This window comes from Seriola aureovittata, chromosome 5, assembly GCF_021018895.1.
Source record: "Seriola aureovittata isolate HTS-2021-v1 ecotype China chromosome 5, ASM2101889v1, whole genome shotgun sequence".
NCBI lineage: Eukaryota > Metazoa > Chordata > Actinopteri > Carangiformes > Carangidae > Seriola > Seriola aureovittata.
In genome coordinates, this window is record NC_079368.1 from 19,575,393 (window position 1) to 19,592,898 (window position 17,506).

Here is a 17,506-nt window from a genome sequence, read left to right on the forward strand (position 1 = left end):
AAGATGACTTGAAAAATGAAAGCATGAAAATGACAACACCAGTTTGCTAAACTAGCTAGCAGACCAACTAGCTTAGCCAGCTAAGGTTAGCAAAGCCGAAGGCTAAAACACGTTGCTTAGATTAAGAGCAGAGTCCAATCAAGCTAAAGTTAGCATCTTGTGATAAACATATGATTTGCACAATTGGGAAACAACAGTTGGAGCATATCCATTGTAATTTGGGTTTAGGATGCTCAAAAGCTAACAACTGTGCATCTAAGTGGCAAATATTGACTAGCTAGCTAAACCTAGACGTCTCATGCCTCTCTTTGTAAAGGCTATGGGCTTGTTCTTTCTCTGCCTGTTTCTTTTCCCTCTGCATGATTCATCCAGTCACATCTGATTTTTATATGTGCACCAGTTGATTCTGATGAAACTGTGGACTTCCAAAAGCATGTCCTCCATCTTAAAATTACCCTGACGTGGACAGTGTTTGCATCGCAATTACAGGTCAAAACAATGTCACTGTCATGTGATTGTCAGAAGAGTATCTGTGTCCACTAGTGTTCTTAGTGGACAATGTGTTTACCTCGTTATTTGTCTTTCCAATACATTTCAGACTAATACACTACACTATTAAAATATTGGCAGTCAAAGAAGTCAATGAATTCAGCTTTTACATTCAAGCTGCTCTTACCAAAGATCACCACAAAAGGGTTATTTAATTATTTATAAGATTATTTGGGATTGAACATGTAGGTTTTAGTCACTGTAATATAATGTAAAACACTGATTTAGGAAATCAATATTCTCTGCAAGCCATTCTCTCTAAAAAGAGAGTCAACAAAAGAGAAGACATTTATAGACGGAGGCATGACTGAGATTTCATCTTTTAAAGGTGAAAAATGTTTGAATTAGCCTTTAAACTGCAGTTTGACTTTATGTAGGTGTCACAAGGTCTTCCACAGATGGTGGGCCTGAGTTGTCTGTAATACTCAAAGCTTTATGCTCTGAAGTAGCTGTTTGTCATAGAAATATCCATGAAAATGACCTGTACAGAGCCAGGAGGCGCACCTTCATGCTGCTAATAATGTTCCTCATTAAAAGGTAATGTCTTATCACTGGGGGACCTTTGGAATGGCTCTGAACTTTGTGGTGGCCCAAATTCAGCCCCGCAGGTGGGGGGGCAATGACAGCTAGAGGCCGAGCTTAATGACTCCTGGGATCCTTGCCAATAGTGTCGACTTCAGTTCTTCTACTGGTTACACTCCAGTGATATACGAGCGACTGCAGGCAGCATGTTCCTGCTTTAATGGGTCAGGGGATGCAGACAGGCTTGCTCTCACCATGGGCTACAACAGTGTGGGTCTATTTCTGGATGGCCAGCTTGGTAAGAAGCACTGCTGGATAGGTTGATAGGTTCATTTATGTCATTTAATTTCCGTGAATTGAGTCGTTTTTGATGTAGGACTCTTTCCCTGTTTGGTGATCGAGAACGTCGGAAGCACTCAAATGACTTCACAGTAATTAATGCACGAATCAGCATAATTTAATTTATGAATAAATGTATGAAATATCATTCACTCCAGTCTGGAGAACCCACACTAATAAATGAATAACTATTAGGTAATGTGTGTGTTCATACATAGAGATGAATGAGCCTAAACTAAATACAGTGGGGTTTCAAAAGTCTCACAGAAGTCTGAGACCACTCTCACCCAAGGGGCAACATCTGGAGCTGAAAAATTAAGCCAACACGAAAGTGTGTTACATGCCCGCTACAAAAAACATATTCGGTATCTATAGCTAATTTGTACACGGGGATGAATATTTTATAAAACTTTGTGGCCATTTAGATTTTATTAAGGCTTAAAGTAATGCATAATTGAGGGTGTTAGGCTCTGCCAAGGTGGCGACAGTGAAGCAGCTCACTCTGAGCTTTAACACCGCTCTTCAGAAACCTGTGGTTGACATCACAGAGGCTACGTCCATCTTTATCTACAGTCTATGCTTTCACAAAGTCTGAGACCACCTCCACATTCACTCTCACAAGAGTGGTCTCAGACTTTTGGATCCCACTGTATCAATAATAAATCACAGCTGAACTGAATCATATTGAATCACGATGTATTGTATCTTCACAAAGATGAAGATACGGGGGGGGGGGGGGGGGGGGGGGGGGGTGAACACTACTTCAAAACATTACTATTTGTAATTTTTAATGTCCATTTTTGATGTTTATCTGCTGTGATCAGTTACTATTTACTGTATTTCTGTGAGGGAGATCATGTTTTATCCCATTAATGTTACGATTATACTTTTAATTACCTGTTATTCATTAGTCATCTTCCCCCAACAACAACACAAATCTTTTAAGTTACACTTTTTTATATTGGAATCCATGTTGTTTTGTTGATGCCATCTGCTTTGCCACACTTGTGCTCTGCCTGTCTGCTCGTTTCTTTTCATTTGCTAGAGCTTTTTTTTTTTATTGCTCCTGCTGTGTTTCCTTTCAGACAGACCTTCAAAAACACACATTGTTTTTCCGTCTATTTTTCTGGTTCTTCGTTGTTGTTGTTTCTTTTTTGTTTGTTTTTGGCTTGGTTTTGTTTAAATGTTGGGCCAAGCCCATTTCAATGCACCTGCTGCCATGGCAATGGGGGGATTTCCTAAATTGTACAACTTCACTTCCTTTCCTCCCCTCTCGTCTCCTCTGCTCCGCCCTGTATATGTCTTTAAAAGATGCAGTCATATCGATCTGTTATTCCTCTCTTCTTCTCTCCATAAGTCAGCTCTGAAATCAAATCATTGGCTGACAGTGTTAGCACCTGTTATGTGTTGCACATGTGTGGGTGTGTTTGTACGCCTGCAGACTGTTTGCATTTGTGTGTGTGTGCAAGAGCAAGGAGATTACAGACATCCCAGCATCTCACACCTGCAGTCTGGTTCCTTGTGGGGTTGCATTCACTGTTGCATCAGTGAGTATTGCCGCTGAGAACAAACATTCACCAGATTCATTTTGGTTGTTTTTACCTTAAATGACTTTCCCAGGGAATAGTTACTGAGCACATACAGTGTGCTTCTTTTCGGTGATGCCTTTTAGCCGTTACAGATATTCACACCTGAGAGGTCCCTGGTTGTCAGCCAGAGGCAGCACAGATGAAACTGTGGTGAATGTCTACTTTTGCAAGGTACTTTTATATCAGAAATATTAGGAAAAAATCTGAGCAGCAGCAAAAGCTGTCATAATTGTTCCCTGGTCATGAGCAAGTCCTGCTCTTTATAAGTTAATTACTGAAAGTGTAGTTTTTAGAGCAGAGCAGAGCAGGATTAAATTTAGAGGATCACGGATTAAACTGATGATGATGAGTGTGAAATGTCTGATATTGCCAAAAATTTAGATTGGCTCTTTTGAAGTAGCGCTTTCATCACGGGCGCCTATTTTGCTTTCTCATCTGTGCCCATTTGTAGTTTTGTGACTTTCCTTGAATGGGACTGCACCTAAAAAGGAAGAGGTGCAATAGCGATCGGTGTCAATAATGACTAAGTAGCTCAGGGTTATTCTGCCATAAAGAATTAAGATCAGTAGTCAGGCACATATTACAGGTTTTGTGCTGATTTGTGCTGGAGATGTGCTTTAATTCCTCTTGCAGAAAAATTACAATACAACTGGGTAACATTTTATTTTACAGGTACCATAATGTCATTATGTCCTAGAGCGGAAGTGATATGTAACATGAATTAAGCTTAAACTGAAAATTATTGCGTATTACTATTTATTATAGGGGAAATGGAGATGGAATTCAACTGGTATACTTTTATTAATTCCAATTAATTGCTAATTTAACCTAGAGAGTCTTTAGGTCGCAAAAAAATATGTGAAAAATAAACTAAAATATTTACTTGGGTTTAAATGGATTTCTGTCAGTTTTCCCTGTCATTGAGATTTTAGTGATATTGCATACGAGATCAACAACTACTTATAAACCCAACACAACTTACTAAACTCAGATGTCTCAGAACGTTGTCTCTAGTTTCACTTAAACGAAACCTCCTGGGTAAACCCCTTGATAAACTACAGGACCTGTGAAATAAATGATTACTGTTTTCTTACATGTTTCTGATGTCAGTGATTTTCATTGGGTATGAAGTCATCAGTCTGGACTCTGGACCGGAGCCAAATTATTCCAGCAGTTTGTCTACAACTTCTATTTAGCTCTTAAGTTATTTAAGTGTTTCCTGCTCGGAGCAACTGTTCCTCAGGAGGAAAGCAATACGTGCTGTTTCCTCTCAAGATGATTTAATAATCACCAGCAGCTTGTTGAAGGTACATTTTATTAGCTTGTGCTGTTTCTGAATCTGCCACACGAGGAAAGCACAGAAGCTTTGGTGCTGAAACCAGCATTTCTTTGTGTGAGGAAGTTTCTTTCAAAAGCAAAGAAAAAAGATATGATTCGATTAGACCAACGACTCCTACACCTACTTTTTAATGTTTGGCTTCCTCTGACAGACAATGACTAATCAAGCAGACACTCTGGAGCTGTCTATTGACAGTACAAATTTAAAACCAGCAGCAATAATAAATAATAGATGAATGAATTTTGTGTATTAAAACCCCTCAAAATACAAAAAAGGCCCTTCCTTATGTTCATTTATTGAGGATGAAAACTGAGATACGACTGCTAACACAGGAACCTTCTAAGAAAAATACCTCATGGCTCTGATCCAAAAACCTTCAGCTCGAAATGATCATTGCCATTTTCCCTTCTTTTTTCCTCAGGCTACTTGTTAGGTGAAGGCTTCAGGCTCACAGTATTAATTATTCCCTGTTTAAAGAGAAATTTATCACACATCTGATGAATGGGAACATATATCATATGAAAGGAAGTAACTCACACCTCAGTGTGTGGGGAACACCTAACAAGGAGAATGAAGAAACGGAATGAAATGAAGTGCGTGCGTGCGTGCGTGCGTGCGTGCGTGCGTGCATGGCAGAGGACAAGGAAGGCCTTGCTTTAGGGAAGGACGGTGTGACAATGTGTTATTTTTTTAAAGGTCAAAACTGAGCTCTTGTCCTTCTCAGGCTTTTTAGGTCAAAATGTGTGTGTGTGTGTGTGTGTGTGTGTGTGTGTGTGTGTGTGTGTGTGTGTGTGTGTGTATGTGTGTGTGTGTTTGTGTGTGTATGTGTGTGTGTGTCTGTCTGTGTGTGTGTGTTACTGTGTGTGTTACTGTGTGTGTTACTGTGTTTCAGACCATGAGAGTGAGGACAGCTCAGAAAGTGAGGACATTCTGTTCATCTTTGAGGTTTAAGACTTGATCTTGGACTCTAGATTGGGGTGCAGGGATTAGTTTAAAGGGTAAGAGAGAGATATTCTAGGTTTATAAGTTTCACAAATATACAGTGCAAGCAAAACTGAGACAGGGGATCACCAAATCCCATTGTAAAGCTAATGTGCTCAAAACTGTAGAGAGGTGTGATCATCTGCACAAGACGTCTTATCCTGTGAACTGACACTCTATTTATTTATTTAATTTAGTTATTCTAATTTACACGGATTGGCCGGCACATTCAGGTGCCACAGAAGCTTTATATATGATGTGATTTGTTTTAGTCTCTAAGCCCTGAACAAGATTTCTGTGCAGACGTTTCTTGTGCTGCTGTGTCAGTTTATAGAATAAAGTCTGCCCTACATAACCGTCAAATGTGCTCCTGCTTCTTTGCCAGTTTTTATGGCTGTTTGTTGCCTACAAACCTTAAAATTCATCCTCTGGGAAATTTTAGTTTGAACCAAAGTGGTGGACTGATCACCGGAGCGATGCTGCCATCCATGGAGCCGTGCTGCTACCATGGCAAAAGAAGTTAAAAATAAACAAATACAAAACACAAAAATACCAAAGGAGGGCCTCTGCGGAGTCAGTATCAATCCATCACTGACCATATCAAATATCGGCCAGACGTTACCAATCCATTAAATACAGTCTCTTTGTGAATATCATTGTCCCACTTTATGCCATGCAAAAATGAGGGATCCAGTGCAACACTGATGTGTTTTGATAGTTTTTTACTCAGTAATAGATCTTTGTACATAACACAGAAGGTTTAGATAGATCAGGCTTTTATATATCAGATGCAGACAAAAGTTCTAAGTAATATAAATTTATTGTTGCTTTTAGTTTTTTCAGAGGGTTTATTGAAAATAATAATTAAAAAAAAAAAAAAGATTATTGCAGCCTAAACCTTTAAGGTTTGAATGTATTGGTGCAAGTTTGTGTTAGACAAAGAAAGCCAAAACACATTCAGACTCTGCTTTCTCTTACATAATTACAGTGTTTGCTCTGTTCCTGCCACTATTGTACACACACATACACAAACATAACTTGATTAGAATTTGGCAATTTTTATTAGTCTTTAGTGCCAGTTAATGTTGGCTGTTGTTCATGCTTTCATGCAGAGATAAAAACAAAGGGAAATCCTTTCCAGTATACTAACAATGCACAAGGTAATTGCTATGTAACGACAACAGGCTACTTTCTAAGGAGGCAGGAAACGTATCCAAAGAAACTCTAACTATGGGTGTCATTAACTGTTAGATTAATGTGTTTTTGCATTTTTTAGTGACTATCTTGTTAGAAATGTTCAGTGAGGCTGGAAGTCCTGCTTCTCTTTCTTCTTCCCTCTTCTTCTGTGTGAGACAAAACTCATTTTATCTCCTCAGTTTGTCTGCCATGTCGTGATTCCCACTACTCCAATCTCAGGCTGCTTTATTGGCATGGCATGTAAATAAATATGTCTTGCCAAAGCATATGAAGGAAAATAATGGATAAATGGGAAAAAAAAAAGTCGGCAATGGGGATACCGCTACTGTTTGCAGCCTGGGTGGCAGAGCTGGTTGGCCATTGAACATAGCGTGGCTCGATCTCTGGCTCCTCCTGTCCATGTGTCCCCATGACTTCAAGCTAAACACAAATTGGCCTCATGAGTATATGAGTATGGAAGTCACTACTCAAATGAATCTCTTATATGAATTTAAAAAAAGATTTGTGACTTTGAAGGTTTAGTTCTTGGTTCTGGTTCATTTGGCAAAACCTGTGTTTACTGGTGGTACTGTAACAGCAAATGTATTTTAATAATACATTTAGTGCACATTATTCTACCACCGAGGCAGCACACGTCTTGAGCATGCAACAGTGGAACAACAACTGGTGTATCTGTTTAAAGTGCAGCCAAACAAACGTAGGCTGTGATGATTGAGTGTGTTAGCTTCTTCTAATAAAGACAAATAAGCACCATTAACAGTACCATCTGTCGTGTTGATACTGAAATTAGGACTGACAGCTGTGTTCAGCATGATGCTAAATATGCACATCCTGCATCTTTTGTTTTTCACATGCGGTGCATGCATGCATCATTTCCTTTTTTTTTCGTTCTGCGTGCTTATGCAATGAAAACCAGACGACTGTATACTATAGAGAAGCAATCACACAATGAAAATACAAAGAATCGATTTCAAATACAAAAGTAAAGGGAACATTAAAGTTGCCCAGTGGAGTGTTCTTCCAAACAAACAACAGAAACCAATAGAGTGCATGTGTGTCTTTGTGTCCATTGTGCCTCTTCATAAAAACATCGCTCAATAGAGCTCCTAGTGGTTGTTTACTTCACATGGTACCTTTGAGGTGGACTTTAAAATGAAAAAACAAACTAAAAGAGGTTCTTAGGCAGAACAAAGGGCGAGGTTTTATCAGCGAAACTTTTTAATCTTTTTTAATCAGTTACATGATTTTATGAACACTCAGCATTTTTGAAAAATAGATCCTATGAAAGATATGAAAAAAACATCTGTATTTGTGTTACTCGACCTAAGTGCAGCCTTTGATACAGTAGACCACTATATTCTTTCAGACAAATGTCACAGCCTGATTGGCCTCTCTGGTACTGTTTTTAACTGGTTGAAATCTTATCTCACCGATAGAGAATTGTTTGTAAGAATGAATGAATGTTCATCTAGAAGCTATAAAACCAATTGTGGTGTTCCTCAAGGTTCAATTTTAAGTCCTCCACTTTTTAACCTTTACATGCTGCTGCTTGGAAACATCATCAGGAGGCATGGCATCAATTTCCGTAGCTATGCTGATGACACACAGCTTTATATTGCCATGTCTCCTGATGACCCAGGGCCAGTCACTGCCCTTTCAAACTGTGTTTTAGATATCAAGTTATGGATGAATTTTTTACAACTCGGACAGGACAAAACTGAGGTCTTGGTCATTGGTTCTGATGCACATGAAATTGCAAAGCTCTGACATTGAACCTAAGTAAACAAGTGAAAGTCCATGTGTATTAAATTTAAACACTTAACTGTAATTACAGTTAAGTTAATTTATTATGTTAGATTTGTCACGACCCGGCTCTAAGGCTGTGACACACAAGGAGGGAAACGCAGACCGAGATGAAAACAAGGATAAATTTATTTAACAAAAGACAAAATCAACACATGAGCAACACAAAAGACGATGGGATGTGAGCATCAGTAAATCTGTGGTGAGTGTACGTGAGTGTGTGTGTGAAAGTGTTGGATGTAGTAAAACAAAAGACAGCAACACTGGGGAAATTAATGGGGTGAGAGAGAGAACTCTGGTTGAATGAAGCCGGGGCTTTATAGTAGTGGGCGGCACCGGGCCCAGGTGCTTTCAACTACAGGTTGGTAACTCCGCCCACAAGTAACCTGCAGACAAATTGACAATCAGGATGAGAACACAAAAACACAGCCTGAAAGCTGATGACGGAACAGGGGTCCGTCACAGCTTAGTTGACAGATTATTTGTCATCTCCTTGTCTTGCCTTGTGGGAGCATGTACCAAACTAAGCTGCCAGTCCTGCAGTGTTTCTGTGTTCCCCCACCACAACAAGAAGCTTTTCTTTTTGTAGCTCAAATGATTTTATATTCTGCCTTTTTATATTACTCAGACAAATCTTTTTGTTTCTTTTCTGGTGTTTTTTGCTCAGTCTTCCCTCTTCTTCCCCATGGTGCTGGGCTACACACATTATTCAGACAGACACATTCAAACCCACACAGGCTGCTGCAAAGTGCTCATGTCTGCGTCTTCCCCACTGTCAGAACAAATCTCAGCGATGTTTCTTCTTTCCAACAGAGAGATCGTTTTGTGAAGCTCCTGGATCAGCTGCACAACTCCCTGCGTATAGACCTTTCCATGTACAGAGTGAGTCTCCACTTTCAGCTGCTCTTACTCATTTTGTCACCACATACAGATACTGTACAAAGCTTCAATCTCCAATATGCTCCGAATATACTCTCTTCTCTGCTGCTCAGATGTTGTTTATTTTTCTGTCTCTTAACTTTATTTTGGGTCACAGCAGGTTTTTCATATGTTTTTTATAACAATGATGTTCCTCTGACTTTTGCATTCATTATGGCTGTTTGCTTGTAATAAGTTATGCAATGATAAATTAAAAAGCTGCATAAACAGAGAGCTGGATATGATGAACATTAAAGAGGCAATAAGCCGCAATGTTTGAAAAAAAGAAATCAGTTGGAGAAACGATTTACCCCAAAAGACCTCAATCCAAAAACAGGAAGACAAATTCTGCTATCCAAAGAAACAGATGGTTAACTGAATTGCTTAGCACAAGTGTGTGTGTGTGTGTGTGTGTGTGTGTGTGTGCGTGTGTGTGCGTGTGTGTGTGTGTGTGTGTGTGTCTGTGTGTGTGTGTGTGTGTGTGTGTGTGTGTCTGTGTGCGTGTGTGTGTGTGTTTTGCAGAATAACTTCCCAGCCAGCAGCAAGCCTCGCCTCGGTGACCTCAAGTCAACAGTGGATCTTCTCACCAGCATCACCTTCTTCAGAATGAAGGTAGAAACAGGATATCAGCTCAGTTCATCACCAAGTCATGAAAGCAAACATGAGATAACCATATATCCTCATAGTCTGAGATTTTCTTTTTTTTCTGATCATTGAGAGAAATGTTATAACCTTTATAAGCTCATCATGTATACATGAATGTTCTGTTAACTTAAATCTGACTGGTGTTCCCGCCCTGATGTCCGGTCTCGTGCAGGTCTTGGAGCTGCAGAGTCCTCCCAGGGCTGCCAATGTGGTGCGGGACTGTGTCAAGGCCTGCCTGAACTCCACCTACGAGTACATCTTCAACAACTGTCTGGAGCTCTTCAACCGTCAGTTCCAGCCCGCCGTCCAACCAGTGAGTTGCTAAGCATCGGCACATTTTGAGCTTCTACATACAATATATCTTAATCTTGTTTTCACACCGTGGGACTTTGATAAGTAGTAACAGTTTAGTAATAGTTATTGTAATCTAATAATTGCTACCACAGATATTTTGAGGTTAGAAAGTGTGACAAAAAAGCCTGATTGGAAAAAGTGAAGGGAAATTTGGTCTGTGTTGTGGTGTCAGTCTCATCGTAACCAGGCAACGATTCTACGGGGTGAAACAGATGCAGCCATCAACCAAGTCTTGATGTTGTTGGAGTCAGAACCATATCTTTGATTCTCAGCAGTGGTATTTTGAATATTGCTACGAGGATGTAGTCAACCTCCCAATTTGGTGTTAATAACTAACTATTACTGGCTTTAGGAATCCTGTCTTATCTGAAACTCAATCCAACATCGGTTATCACCTTTTATATGTCTGTTACCTAGCAACCAACGCAACTTTTCTCATCTCGATCTCGCTGAAGTGTATGTGTAACCCATTAGATTTCACTCTGAAAATATCCATTAGCAAAAAAAACAAACACATTTCTCAGTGGCACCACACCCAGAAGAGAGCTCTCTCCACAGCTGGTAGTAGCTGCTGGGCTAACTGCAGGGTCATGATCCAGGGTAGGCTGTTTCTACAAACGAGAGTTTTGTCATCAAACCGCAACACATCGTTAGGGTCTGTGGCTGTGGAAAAACAAGTTAGGAGAGTTTAGTTAAGATTTTGGGAAGTTTGGAAGCTTGTGTAATAAACTTTTCCTATCTTAAGTTAGGATAGGCACATTGTCTTAGGTGTTATTCATCTGTTGAGGCATTTTTCTTAAAATCAGGTCATAACCCTAATTGCCATGGTTACCAAACAGTTAAGGTAGGATCTATAAGTTAGGAAGTTTCTGTAACTCGCCCCCTGTAGTGTCTCTTTGTCAAAGTCCTTGTCCATTTTACATGGACGACATGAATCAATCATCATCTGCCAAAGAATTATCGCCAAATATTTTTAACCATGTCCAGTAATATTAATGTTTCGACGCGTCTGAACTCATTAACTCAGTATGTGTTTGGTATAAATTAAAAATACTTTGCATGGTAATCAAGAAAAGCCTCCTTTTCATCTTTATGTGTAAGAACCTTATCACATAAACATGGAGAATTTAAGAGATTGAAATCCGGAAGAATAATACTGTAATTCTTGTTGTAAATTATTCAGATCATTCATTCAAATCACAACTGTGATATGTGAAACTCTTGTTTTCGTCCGGCGTTGCCACGTATTTCATCACAGCGTGGTTTTCTTTCTGCAAGTTCGAGACATCTGGCGACTTAATTCTTACATCGTTTCATCTTTCTGTCTTTTCTTTTTTCTCCTCTTGCAGCTGGAGCCAGAGAAGAAAAAGAAGAAGAAGAAGAAGAAGAAGGAGAAGGAAAAAGCAGAGGGAGAAGAAGAAGGAGACAATGAGGAGGAGGAAGAAGAGGAGGAGGATGAGGACGAGGAGGAAGACGAGGAGGAGGAAGAGGAGAAGAAAGAAGAGAGCCAGCCGGAGGAGCAGGGCCCAAGTATTCAGAATCTGGACTTCTGGCCCAAACTCATCACGCTGATCGTCTCCATCATTGAGGAGGACAAGAACTCGTACACGCCCATCATTAACCAGTCAGTGCTGAGTTTTCTTCCGTGTCATTTACCTTTTATTTGGCAGATTTGAAGCTCTCAGATGTGAAGCGCTGACAGTGGAAACATGGTTCATTACTGGTGAAATTAAAGTAAAAGTGATATGTAGCCATTCAAACCATGAGTGAGAAGAATTGTTCACAGCAGCCTCCTGTTGCCACACACAGGCAGTATGTGTTGAAATGTGTCAGTTAGCAGAGGAATACGTGAAGAAGAAGGTACTTTAACACTAGAGTTTCATTCATATTTAAAGCTGTGACAAACGTGGCTGCGGTTCCTTCAGTTTTTTGAATGATTCATAATTCAATCTAAAAGGTTGGATTCATTTGATGTTTATTTTTTACTTTTATACTTATTATTATACTTGTTATTTTTACAGAAGCCCTGGAAGGAAATTTAATTCTTAATTTTGTAATTTATTTAATTTTTCCAGGATATTTTTTTTCCTTTCTTCTTCTTTTCATCTGTGAAAACAAGCACTGAAAGGCAAGTGAAAAAAACTAAACAAAAGAAAGGTTTGCTTTCACCAGCTTCTCGGCGGTTGTTTTTATAGATGATAAAGAAAATTATGATTTTTTCTTTATCACTTTTTTTCTTACTGGTTTAAACAGATGACTAGAAAAAACCTAGAAAAATGATCCTGGTAAGAAAAGAAAAAAAAATTCACTTGGCTTTTAGGGCTTTTGTATATTTTGGATGTTGTGAAGGATAAAAAGAATATTGCTCATGATGAAAACATGTTATTTAAACATGTTGCTGTAAACTGTTTCTAATGTAATGATGTTACTGCTTCAAACACAGTTAGCAGATAAAATATCGAGCTCCAAAATATTAATATTAATTTTATTTTCATTAGTTTCTCGCTGTATTGGTTCTGGGAAAAACCACAAGCTACGGTGTGTGTTTTTGTGTGTGTTGTGTCTGTGTCGTACTCACTCAAGGATGTCCAGTCCCCGTTTATGATCAGACAAGCACACAAACTATCAGTTAGCAAGTAGAATACCAAGCAGGATATTACCATGCAGTTATACACACCAGCAGAGTAACTGACACTCCCGCTGTTTGTCTCGCTCCTAACCCCTGAACCCCTGAACCCTTTCTCCTCCCCTCCAGGTTTCCTCAGGAACTCAATGTTGGTAAAGTCAGCGCTGAGGTCATGTGGGCGCTGTTCGCTCAGGACATGAAATATGCTCTGGAGGGTAAGACTTTGTGTGTCTGTACAGAGCGTGTGTGTGTGTGTGTGTGTGTGTGTGTGTGAGAGAGAAGAAGGAGTGACAGCTCAGACAGTGATGCCACTCTTTCTCCCCCACGCTACATTCACACTTCCCTTTCTTCACTCCATCAACTCTCTTTCCTAACTTTGCCGTTGTCTCTTCCAGTTTTGGATAAGATTGATCACTACCGCTGGAACAATGGTGAGATGATTACAGCTGCTGACACGACGCAGTCACTAGAGCCAGTAGTGGGACAGCTGCTGTTCTGTTGGGTGTTTTTCTATGTTGGTTCACAGTAGTAGTAGGTTTAAAGATTCAAAGCTATAGTCTGACCCAACCTGGAAAAACAAGGCATATTTAATAAATCTAAAAACTAGAGATGGTTGAAAAGGAGCTATGGAGCTTCTTTTCTTTTCTTTATCTAAAGAAATGTTTTGATCTTCTCTCAGTAACACCCTACTTTAGGTTCACACGGCACAACCACAGTCTGTTGGCTCAGCTGCAGCAAATGTAGAATTTAATGGCTTGTTCAAAGGCATTTTGGCAGCAGGTGTCGAAGGAGAATAAATCTTCTCCTTTAGGCCATCAAGTTAAAAAAAAACAAAAACTGGTGGGTTCTGTCGTCAAATTGGATGCAGAAATAAACAGTGAGTCACAGTGAAAGTAGATGCAACAGTTTCTAACACTGTGAGAAACCTAATGTCTTTCATTTCTATAGTATGATGGATTTCGAACTGGAGATCTCCATATTGCAAATTTATGCACTCATTATCCTGTAAGGTTGAGATGTACTGTATGTGCACAAACTGCTGATTCAAGTTAGTTAGCCGTCAGCGTCAGAGGACTTTTGACACTTTTGTGTTTTCCATTCGCTTCTCTATATTCTGGCTTTTGACTGTGTCTCATATTAAACTGTAGAAACCTGTAGAGTTAGTTTAGATTTTAGACGGTTTTTGAGTTGTCTGCTAGTAGGTGGGTCAGTCTAGTCCCAGCTCCTCTACAGTAGGTTATACACTTTCTTTGAGTTATTATCATTGTTTTTTCATCTCTAAAGCCATTCTCATCTCAGCTGTTGCTTTAACCAACTTCCTTCCTTGTTTTCTTCAACTTCTTATTGGATTTTCTCGTAAATCTGTCGCCATCTCAGCTCCCACCACATTTCGCATCCGCAGAGTTGATTTCTACGCTGGTAAGACTGTGTGTGTGTGTGTGTGTGTGTGTGTGTGTGTGTGTGTGTGGTGTGTGTGTGTGTGTGTGTGTGTGTGTGAGACGATGTTTAATTAGCAGGGTTTCCCAACTTCTTTTTTTTTTTTTTTCGCACCATGGAACCACAGGCTGCCATTACTGTGTTTGTGCCTTTACACGCCTGCTCACAAATAATGTAAATTTTATTTCAGGCACGATCTCTTTCCCAATTAATCTGCCTTCATGGGAAATAACAGAGAGAAAGAAGTGGAAGTGCACAAAACTTTATTTGATCTGTGTTTCATTTTAGTTGCTTACTCAATGAAAATAATAAGATAATGGTGCAGACAGATCTCAGGGCCTGAGGGTAGTGGCCTCACACAGATGCATGTATTGCTGGAGGCTGGAAGCTGGTGATGACAGACCCGCTTTGATAAAAATCAGTATAATGTTGTCAACGGGGAGTGAAATGTAGCATAGATAGACTTACAGGAGAACCAACCCACTCTCTATTCAATTCAATTCAGCTTATTTGTGTAGCGCCAAATCATAATATACATTATCTCAGGGCACTTTACAAGATAAGGACCTTACTTTATTATAGAGGGAAACCCAACAGTTCCTACAATGAGCAGCACTTGGCGACGGTGGGGAAGAAAAACTCCCTTTTAACAGGAAAAACTTTGCACAGAAAATGATTCTTTCGGCTGAATCTTGTTTCCTCGTGACCTGTCGGCAAAAGGTCTGGCACTGGTCTGTGATGCAGGAGGTGGGAACATCTGATCTATAGGAAATTTTAGTTTGTTAATGAGTGAATGAATGTTTAATACTACTGTTTTTAAAGACAAGACAAACAATGCATCAAATGAAAAATGTGAAAACCACGTGGGGTTGCTCACAGAGATGAACCTGCGGAGAATGAATCTGCAGCTGCTGCTCGACAGAGCGGTAAAGCTAGCTTCAGCTCAATGGTTGGCTGTCCGACCCACAACTCTACTGTAAACCTCTAAAGCAGAAAAGCTCTAAAAACCCACTGACGCTACTTGCTCGGCACCAAGCAGCAGACAGACACAGTTAGAGACCAGCTGCTGAACACAGTGCAGCATTTATCAGCTGAACAGAGAGATATTTCCTCCAGGAGGTGGTAGAGACCAAAAGCAGAGCTGAAAGGGACAATAAATACACCCCCAACCTGGACCTGTAATAATAGATACAAACCTCCTCTTACTTTCATATATTCTCCTTTAACGTCATCGATCTGACTCTGTGGTAATTTCAAGGAGCTTTCAGATTCCTTTTTAATTTTATTGTCCCCCACAATGAATTGAAGGGGACAGACTAAAGATAGATCACTCTTTGTTAATTTCTTTATTGATCCATCCATCTGTTACCCTTGATATCTTATGCAGTGCTACCTAGAAAGTAATTAAAACTCAGGAAAGAGTCCAGCCGATCTGTTTCTTTGTCTGCAGACTTGTTGGTCAGGGAAATGTGCACAGATATAAATAACTCATGTTGGCCAGGATTATACAAAGAAAAGATTTCATGGGTACAAATGAACATGCACGCAAAATCTTACTCTTGTGCTTTTGTGTGTGTTCGTGTGTGTTCGTGTGTGTGTGGTCGTCATCCTCACAGAACACGAGAGACACAAGCTCTGCAAGACTGCCGACTACATGAACCTGCACTTCAAGGTCAAGTGGCTGTACAACGAGTATGTTAAGGACCTGCCCACCTTCACAGACGCTGTGCCTGAGTACCCAGCGTAAGACACACACACACACACACACACACACACACACACACACACTACACAGCACTCCTCACCAAGTGTGGACACTAGAAGTATGGGTGACAGGGTTATGATAATAATATTGATAATACCGTGGTAGCAATGAGACAAGTGAGAAATTCAATAAAACTAAATAAAACAAAAAATTTAATCAAACATAGTGTCTCTAAAGTCACGTTTTAGAAATGGCGAGTTAAGAAAATGAATTTTTGATTGGTATTGATAAGAGGATATAAAACATCTTTGTGTATCAGTGTTATTGTTCCTCAAACGGAGGGTTAGCAGCAGTTCTCTCTGCGTCTTGTTGCAGGTGGTTCCTCCAGTTCGTCCTGGCCTGGCTGGCTGAGAACGAGGAGGTGTCGATGGAGTTCATGCACGCGGCGCTGGAGAGAGACAAGAGAGAAGGGGTGAGTCGAAGGGTCAAGACTGTGGAGGGCGTCGGAGTGAGAAAAGATAATTCACAGGTAGAAAGTTTTCAACTCAGCATGAGTCCGTCCTTCCTTCCTCACGACTCAGACAAAAATCCAGGATTTCTATCAGTCCTTAGTTTGTTAGTTTTTTTTTTTTTTTTTAAAGAATAACAAATCAATAATACAAGTGAAAATGAGGCTTAAAAAATGTTATTTGCAGCAGGACTGTAGTCTTAACAATTCATTGTGTGTCTAAGCCGTAGTCTAAACCATGAAATGAACCTCTATGCTTTTTTCTTTGTCCTGTATCTCTGAATTACCTTTTTTTTTTTTTTTTTTTTACATTTTATTTAATTTTGGTAATCATGTTTCTGTGTCTTGGTGTTTCTAGGCAACCTATCACACTGTGCCACCGTGATCCACAGAACTATCAACAGCAGCTATTATCAGGGAATGAGAAACTAATGAAAACAAACAAATCTAAAAACGTACCAATTTCATCGCGCTCTAAGTTTCGGACGTACAGTTCCCATAATTTGGAGAATGTAAACAAGGAAGTGAAATGTTGCTATGGAGTCAGACTTGGGCCTTATCTTTGCAGCCAATATTTGTTTGCACAGTTAAAGTATGCTGAATTAGCTATTAGCAGTTCCTGTTTTCAGTGTGGCCATTCTGAAGAAAACATAAAAACTGAATAATTCTCAGTTCTGGCGTTATAAAGTTATAAAGTTTTCTGTCCTGATTTCTAAGCAGATTTCTTGACTTTTTTTTTTTTTTGCAATGGATACCGACAGATAAATAATATTATCATTGGGAATCTAAAGAAAGCTTATTACAACCCATAGCCACGTTTTATTGTAGAGAAACATCTGGTGGCGTTGTGAGACGGCATCAATCCCCAGAGCAACATGTGTATGATCATCTCGTGGCTGTAGTCAGGTGACGTAGTGATAAAGTTTTTGTAAGAAAAGGGAAGGGTCAACAAAACATCTTCGCCTCCTATTTCCAAACCCCACGATTATTCTAC

General features: G+C 39.7%; 1 protein-coding gene across 1 annotated transcript in view; it reads left to right on the top strand.

Moving 5' to 3' along the window:
• LOC130169248 (protein unc-13 homolog B-like) overlaps positions 1 to 17,506 on the top strand; it is a 180,700-nt gene that overhangs the window by 121,827 nt on the left and 41,367 nt on the right. Inside the window, exons 21-27 of the mRNA XM_056375810.1 lie at positions 9,133 to 9,201; positions 9,760 to 9,849; positions 10,055 to 10,195; positions 11,586 to 11,860; positions 12,992 to 13,077; positions 15,916 to 16,042; positions 16,380 to 16,476. Of these exons, the coding sequence (XP_056231785.1) occupies positions 9,133 to 9,201; positions 9,760 to 9,849; positions 10,055 to 10,195; positions 11,586 to 11,860; positions 12,992 to 13,077; positions 15,916 to 16,042; positions 16,380 to 16,476 (885 nt within the window). The remainder of the gene's footprint in view (positions 1 to 9,132; positions 9,202 to 9,759; positions 9,850 to 10,054; positions 10,196 to 11,585; positions 11,861 to 12,991; positions 13,078 to 15,915; positions 16,043 to 16,379; positions 16,477 to 17,506) is intronic.